We start from the raw sequence: 8,709 nt of genomic DNA, 5'->3' as shown, positions 1-8,709 counted from the left end.
GTCGCCTTAAAAACATAGGTAATGACATCTTATATTATGGGACAGAGGGAGTACTAGCCAGCCTTCTTCGATGAAGTATTAGCCAGTTACGCCTGAGTAGTTTGAGCATATCAAGAGCGCCTAACACAACAACTACTAAGTGTGCCAGTAGTTGGCTTGACCACTTACCATAACTACAGTTTAGTATAAAGCTGGATCCATCTTAACTGCTTCAATTGTGACCTTTCTGTACTCTTGCTAATATACAATAACAGCTTGGAACCAAGCCTAATTATCCTGGTACTAACAATAAATAATAACAGCTTGGAATCGAACCCAATTAAAGTACAGTACCCAGTACAGGGCGGGATAAAAGAATGTGCCAATTATTAAAACCTGTGAGCGGAGCGGGATTAAAGAATGTGTCAATTATTAAAACCTGTGAGCGGAGATTCTCTGTCTTGTCAACCAGCAGCTCAATCTTCTCCCCGCGATCAAGAACCTGAATTTTAGAAGTACACTTAGGATCAGAAACTTCCTGCAAATTATACCTTCAGTATATCTGCAAAGTACAAAGATGTACCTTCTCAATGTTTTCCATCATCACGTTCTTGACTTCTGAAACTTGTGCTTGCACTTTAGCGAGCTTGTTTATCTCTTCAGGGTGGTCTACACAGTACTGCATGTGCTCTTTGAGTTTTGACCTACAACAGTAAACATTCACACAAAATGAGCAAAGTAAGGCCATATATTTTAAATAGCCCCACACTGCCAAAAGCACACACGTACCCAAACTCTCTGTTGAGGCTGCTTGGTGCAGCAGTAGCAGCTTTCCCACCAGCATATCTTTTGCTGAAATCGTCCTTAACCCGAACCAAGAAAGCAATTGGCATCTGTTGCCCCACTGATTCCACAGCAACCACACAGTATGCTGCAGATGAAAGCATGATGTCAGCATCATAGTTTTTTGACTTGGAAGTTAGCAACATCAACAAATGCAATGTAGTGTTCTGGAATTATAATTCAACCAAGGAGAGAAACAAGCATTATCTTCATTTTTAGAGAAGTGCTATGTCTGCAAAAAATCAGTTGCTTAATATATTTCAACAGTAGTTCCTTTATCAATTTTTCCCAGCAGTATTGTCACTGCTATAAGCAATGTGGTCGTTGGAAAACGGGTTTGAAGGAATTGAGCATTAAAATTCACATAGTAGCACTAGAAAAAAACACAGCAATATAACAAAATTAATCGGTAATGTTAATTTCCACTACATCATCACATCTGTCTTCTACTACCTCAGTACACAATCAGTTGTGACTTTTGACTTTAACTAATGAAGGTTTCACAAATGTTATATTTGAACATTTGAACATAATCATGTAATGTATGAACGGTATTGCTAGACTGGCAATGAGATGTACTCTACTGATGCTATACACTTAAAAAAGTGCATCTGTGTACAGTAAAATGCTACTATTGAATATTCACAAGTAGAAGCCAAATGTCAGAACTAAATATGGATTGAGAGAGCATTATAGTTTCCACATTAATGCAAATCTCGAAACAGTTTTAAAGCTTCCACTGGGCATGTGCGACAAAAGCAAAGACTAGTGTTGTTGCAAAGTGCCAAAGGCTACACTTAACAAACAAGTGCATCAAATCTACAGTCCAATCAGAGAGGAACATCTATGTGAATTGATTTTTCATAAATACCGTGCAAGGGAATATTCATTCTTATGGTGCTTGCAGATCAATACTCGAATACTTTTGCGGTTGTAGAAATATTATCCATGAAATGCTTATACAAAGTTAGATGGCCCATCGTAATGTGATCTGCTGTCATAAAAGGCTGAAACATGCTACACACTTATGTAGGTTGATTTAATTTATCACTGGTGAAAACATCTTCTAACCAATTCCCTATCTACTTGCTCTTCAAAAAGATCAAGGGTATGAAAATAGCATTATAAATGGCACTCACACCAATTAGAAAACTCGGAAATGTTGATACATCTATATTACTTTTTAATAGATTATTTAAGGGGCATTGCTTATCTGGAAGCCTATACCATGCATATATAGGCTGCCATTTGCTACACACGTCTAGCAAGCCAGCAATGAACCATCTACCCTTCTACTATAAATAGATATCACGACATGTAAGCAGCAACAAATGAACTGCCAAATTAGCATAAATATGTGCTGGCATTCCATACACATGCCTAGCAAGCCAGCAACTAACAGTCTGTCCTCTACTATAAATAGCACAGATATCCAGAGCCGGCACTATGTACTTGATTATTTTACTGCTGATGTCGGTCGGCCATTGCAGCTCTTACAACCACTGGCCCCATAGGCGTGGGATAAGAGGAGCAACCACAATATATTGACTGCATAGCACGATATTGACCAAGTATTACCAAACTCGAACTGGCCGATACCCAGCGTGCGACCAACTAAACTAGAAGCCTGGTACCAAACGGCGAGAGCAACAACCTCCTGCACGAAGTTCGCGCGGCAACAAGCCGATCGGCAGCAGCAATCGAAACGACCCGGCCGCAAATCCAGCGAATCCGCGAGATCTACGCCCGGCGAGCCCAAATCGAGCGCGCGTCGCACCAGATCCACGCGGATCAGATCACGCCCGCGACGAACCGGACGGAGGGAAGCAAGGATCGGGCGGGGCGGAGGGGAGGGGAGGGGAGGCGGGCGACTCACTGAAGCCGTCCTCGACGAGGTAGTTGAAGGTGTGGCCGTCGCAGTTGTAGGTGAACTTGTTGTTGCTGGCGGGGAGCTTGACGAGGCACTGGGAGGCGATGGTGGTGAAGTTGCCGGTGAACTCGGTGTACTCGGCCAGCACCACCGTGCCGCGGGCCACGAACGCGTAGATGAGCGACTGCTGCCCCATGGCTCCTCCCGCGCGCTTCGCCGCCTCTCCGCTGGAGCTCGCCGCCGGCGGGGGAGGGGGGCTGCCGGATTGGATCTCGGCGAGGCTGCTGCGGGAGGGGAGGGGAGGGGAAGGGGGAAAGGTCGGTTTCGCTTTGGTGGAGTGGGAGGAGGGGCAAGGGGCAATGGGGGTGGTGGGGGTGGTAAAAGAAAAAGGGAAATCAAATTTGGTAGGTGGACGTTTTGCGGAACGGTCCCCGAAATGTTTCCGCCCACCGCGTGGAGACCCCTTCTGGTCTGGCTGGCTCCCTCCTGGTGGGTCGTTCGTCGGTTCAACTTTTCCGGGGTTGGTTTCTTCAGGGTTAAGCGAGGGATGGATTGATTAGCTTAGCTGCCTCGTCGGGCTCAGCAGCCGCGTGCCTTCTCCGTACCGTCGATGATTTAATTATCTATCTTCCTTTGCTCAAGGGAAAAAAACTATCTACGTTCCTTTCTTCTTTTCTACTCCTGCAAATACAGTCAGATTACCACAAGTTTGGCTATTAAATTAGTACTCCCTCTGTTCACTTTTATAAGACCTTGAACACATTTCAGACAATGTGCAAAACAGCCTATTTTGAGTTGTCTGAAACGACTTACAAAAGTAAACGGAGGGAGTACTAGAAGCTTGTGTGAGGTGCGATTGGTGCGGAATTGTATGAAATGAAACTGGGGTCAACGAAGCTTGTGATGTTGGCGCGTATGGATGGCTGTAGCATCAAACACATCTAGAATGGACAGCACACATGTCACGCATGTGACGCGCTTTATTGTACAAAAATAAGACTATGACGCGGTAGACGGCATTTTTACTAAAAGTTTTTATGGCAGCTATCATTTTTTGACAGCGAAATATACACGATAGTCTAACATTTGAGTCCTGAGGCCCTGTCAAATCGACCTTTTTTGCGCGTTCAGCCGGGTTTCGGTGAAGTTTCCCCCTTTTTTTTGTAGTTTCGATGGGTTCAGAAACGTTTGTAATCTCCAAGTTTCGTGTTTGATCCAGCCTAATCTTAAACAAAATTTTAGATCTAACTTCAAAAGAAAATCAACGGATTTAAATATGTCAAAATTTAGAAGAACTTCTGGAATTTCAAAAGGTTGATATGTCGGCGAGGTTCAAAAATTTAGGGCTTTGTTGAATGTTGATTGATTACGTCATGATTTTCCCTCCTTGCCACACATGTGTCTTCTCCCGTGAGCGTAATGAACCTCAAGACATAGTGATCCTTGCCACACATTTTCCCTCCCTGTCGTCACACCTCCGCCCTACGGCGTCGGCCCGCGCCATCCACCATCACGTGGAGGGAAGAGGAGTCTTCATTGCCGCCTACGTCGGTAGGGCTTTGCCCATAAATGGGATTAATATGTCTCCGTCGTATATACTTTTCCAAACACTTTTGCCCTTGTTTTGAACTCTAATTTGCATTATTTGAATGGAACTAACCCAGACCGACGTTGTTTTCAGCAGAATTGTCATGGTGTTATTTATGTGCGGAAACAAAAGTTCTCGAAATGACCTGAAACTCCACGGAGCGTCTTTTTGGAAATAATAAAAAATACTGGCAAAAGATCAAGACCAGGGGGCACACGCCCTAGCCACGAGGGTGGGGGCGCGCCTGCCCCCCCTAGGCGCGCCCCCCTACCTCGTGGCCCCCCTGGAACTCCTCCGACCTCAACTCCAACTCTATATATTCACTTTCGGGGAGAAAAAAATAGAGTAGAAGGATTCATCGCGTTTTACGATACGGAGGCGCCGCCAAGTCCTAAAACCTCTCGGGAGGGCTGATCTGGAGTCCGTTCGGGGCTCCGGAAAGGGGAATTCGTCGCCGTCGTCATCATCAATGAAAGATCGTGGATGTCGCCTAGAGGGGGGGTGAATAGGAGTTTTAAAATAATTATGATTTAGGCTTGAACAAATGCGGAATAAACCTAGTGGTTAATTTGTCAAGCACAAAACCTAAAACAATTAGGCTCACCTATGTGCACCAACAACTTATGCTAATCAAGACAAGCAACTATGTGATAGCAAGATATATGACAAGAAACAATATGGCTATCACAAAGTAAAGTGCATAAGTAAAGAGCTCGGGTAAGAGATAACCGAGGCACGCGGAGACGACGATGTATCCCGAAGTTCACACCCTTGCGGATGCTAATCTCCGTTTGGAGCGGCGTGGAGGCACAATGCTCCCCAAGAAGCCACTAGGGCCACCGTAATCTCCTCACGCCCTCGCACAATGCAAGATGCCGTGATTCCACTAAGGGACCTTTGAGGGCGGTCATCGAACCCTTACAAATGGCAACCCTTGGGGGCGGTCACCGAACCCGTACACTTTGGCAACCCTTGGGGGCGGTCACCGGTACCCGTCAAATTGCTCGGGGCGATCTCCACAACCTAATTGGAGACCCCGACGCTTGCCCGGAGCTTTACACCACAATGATTGAGCTCCGAACAACACCAACCGTCTAGGGCGCCAAAGCACCCAAGAGGAACAAGCTCTAGGGTGCCCAAACACCCAAGAGGAATAAGCTTCTCAAACTTCACTTCCACGTATCACCGTGGAGAACTCAAACCGATGCACCAAATGCAATGGCAAGGGCACACGGAGTGCCCAAGTCCTTCTCTCTCAAATCCCACCAGAGCAACTAATGCTAGGGAGTAAAATGAGAGGAAGAACAAGAAGGAGAACACCAATAACTCCAAGATCTAGATCCAAGGGGTTCCCCTCACATAGAGGAGAAAGTGATTGGTGGAAATGTGGATCTAGATCTCCTCTCTCTTTTTCCTCAAAAACTAGCAAGAATCCATGAAGGGAGTGAGAGTTAGCAAGCTCAAAGAAGGTTAACAATGGGGGTAAAAACGATCTCAAGAGATGGGGAACCATTGGGGAAGAAGACCCCCTTAAATAGGTCCCCACGAATCTGCCCGTTATGTACAGAATAACATAGAAGCGGTATAACCTCTATGAGCACCGGTACAACCGGTAACAGGCAATAAGCGGTACAACCGGCCCACAACCGCCCAACAACCGCACCACAACAGAGACCAGTCCGGTGGTAGAGCGGTACATGACCGGTACAACCTCCGGACCAATTCTAGAGCGGTACAACCGCTCCAAACACCGGTTGTACCGGTCAAGCGGTACAACCTCTCCATGGGGCGGTACAACCTCTCTGTGTAAAACAGGCAATATCAAAACAGCCACAACTTTCGCATACGAGATCTGAATTCAATGAAACCAAGTTTGTTGGAAAGCTAATGACAAGGGCTAACACAATCTTGAGAGAAATATCAATAAGAAGCAAATGAGAAAAGGACCATAATAAATTGGTGAGAACCCTTCCTCGGATAAGACCGGTAAAACCTCCAACACCGAAAACATCATAGAAGATGCATGCGAACTCCGTTTTCGATGAACTCAAGCTTGTGATCAAGATGACCATAAGCTCTAAGACTCACAAATGGAACCAAACAAGAACCAAGAAAGATGATGCAAGGATGCAATGGTTTGAGCTCTCGACTAATGATACGATCAAGCTACTCCCTAGAGAGCCCCCCTTGATAGTACGGCAATCGATCCTACAACCCGGTCTCCCAACTACCACTATAAGACCGGTAAAATAGAAAACCTATCAAGGGCAAACCTTTGCCTTGCACATAGTCCACTTGAGCTAGATGATGATGATCTTGACTTCCTCAAGTTGGATCACCTTTCTTGATTGTGTTGGCTCGATGAAGACTAGTTGATTGCTCCCCCATACTCCACTATGGGTGAGCCACTCTTTGGCACATCTTCAAAATTCCATTGACACCACAATGGACGGCAAGCTTCAAGCTTGATTGCTCTCCCATACTTCATTATGGGTGAGCCACTCTTCGAGTTGCTCCACTTGAACTTGCACACTGCAAACTTGATGACGATCACCACTTGATGTCATCCTCCATGGGTTGCATGAGATCTTCCTCTTGACGCAAGACCATGGAAACATACCTAACCCCACAAAGAACTCTCACGTAGACCATGGGTTAGTACACAAAGCCTAATGGACAATGCTTACCATACCATGGGATCACTTGATCCCTCTCGGTACTTCTTCTACGCTTTGTGAGTTGATCAACTTGATTCACTCTTGACTTAGTCTTGATCAACATTGAATCTTTCCAACTCTCTTCATTTGGATGATGTCTTGAAGGTAAACATGAATGAGCACACAATCTTCTTCTTCAAGACATGCTTGCAATAAGCTCAACTCACACATGACCAATCTTTGGATAATTCCTTGAAAAGCACTTTGGCCATCTCAACTCACACATGACCAATCTTTGGATAATTCCTTGAAAAGGACTTTGGCCATCTCATAAACTCCTTGAAACCAACACATGGATTTCAAGACAATCCTATGGACAAATGCTTCAAATATAACTCAAGGCAACTGTTAGTCCATAGAGATTGTCATCAATTACCAAAACCACACATGGGGGCACCGCATGTCCTTTCAATCTCCCCCATTTTGGTAATTGATGACAATCACTTTCAAGAGAGTTTATATAAGGAATTATTTATCACCATGCAACGCAACAACCAACAATGCATGTGTATGAGATGCAAATGCTTAGGTACAAAACCAAAGCAAGAAGAAAAAAACTCTCTAAACTTATCCACAAAACTCTCTGAAACTTCTCCCCCATTGGCATCGATTGCCGAAATGGGCAAAAAGCTTAGAAGGCCAATATAAATTATGTTCCTCCATAAGTTGTGTATTTCTCGACAAGAGAGTGGAATGCAATACACATATCCAACGGTAATACTTGGAGGAAGACCAACTATATTGAGGCACCAAGATTGCTAAAGGAATGATATGCCACAAGGACATAACAAAGAGAGACACAAGCAATCAAGCAAACAAAAGGTACCAATTGAAGCAAGCAATCAACGGGTATCAATTGAACTAACTAGACCAAAGATCCTACGAGCTACATGAATAAAGGATATTATGATATGAGCAAATGAGTGTTCTAAAGAAACTAGAGAAGCTCCCCATGATTTGTGCACACATAAGAATTTTTTTTGTATTTGGATACAAAGTGCACAAAATAGGATCACAGCTCCCCCAAAATCAATAGAAACTTACAACAAGTGCAAGTGAGCATATAGGAAACAAAACCTAGTACTTGCAACAAACACATGGTTGAGCAACAAGTAAAAGAGGCAACTTAAGAAAGGGCTCAACCAAAATGATGTGTGTGAGTCAAGGCAATGCACTTGAGAAATCTAATGTACGGATGAGCATTAAGCATCAATAAAGTCTTGAAAGAATGAGGCATACGGTGCAAGGCCTATCATTCCCACACACAACTAGCAAATGGGTTCACAAGATTACTAAAAAGCATATAAAGAACCTATGCTTGTGACATCCCGTGGTGAAGATAGAAGATGAAAGCCTCATCAAGACGAGGGATACCAATTAAGATGGCAAAAGCCTCGTAAAGAGAAGCATGAGGAAAATAATCTTCACCACACACAAGAGCATCAAGATGCAACGAAATAAGACACACACTCAAGGCAAAATCTTTCATGGAGCCACCAAAGAAATAACATAAGAAAGAGAAGGTGGACGTGAAAGAAAGGATATCAACTAGATATGCAACTTATCTCAAGTGTATAAGATTCTAGGTAGACGAAATCATGATGATATATATCTACAAAGAAGGATGTACACCCGAAATAGTTACAACACGAGGAACAAGATATCCAAAGGGAGGTCATACATATACCAATAAGATATTTTCTTGGAAGCAT

At 44.2% G+C, this 8,709-nt stretch overlaps 1 protein-coding gene across 1 annotated transcript in view; it reads right to left on the bottom strand.

Moving 5' to 3' along the window:
- Window positions 1-2,888, bottom strand: part of LOC119303627 (vesicle-associated membrane protein 721-like) — a 4,224-nt gene extending 1,336 nt beyond the window's left edge. The window contains exons 1-4 of the mRNA XM_037580758.1: window positions 2,699-2,888; window positions 769-910; window positions 563-683; window positions 419-481 (exon numbers count right to left, since the gene is read on the bottom strand). Of these exons, the coding sequence (XP_037436655.1) occupies window positions 419-481; window positions 563-683; window positions 769-910; window positions 2,699-2,888 (516 nt within the window). The remainder of the gene's footprint in view (window positions 1-418; window positions 482-562; window positions 684-768; window positions 911-2,698) is intronic.
- Window positions 2,889-8,709: the final 5,821 nt, after the last annotated feature.

The sequence above is a fragment of the Triticum dicoccoides genome, chromosome 5A (assembly GCF_002162155.2).
Source record: "Triticum dicoccoides isolate Atlit2015 ecotype Zavitan chromosome 5A, WEW_v2.0, whole genome shotgun sequence".
Taxonomy (NCBI): domain Eukaryota; kingdom Viridiplantae; phylum Streptophyta; class Magnoliopsida; order Poales; family Poaceae; genus Triticum; species Triticum dicoccoides.
This window is presented reverse-complemented; position numbering and strand designations above follow the sequence as displayed.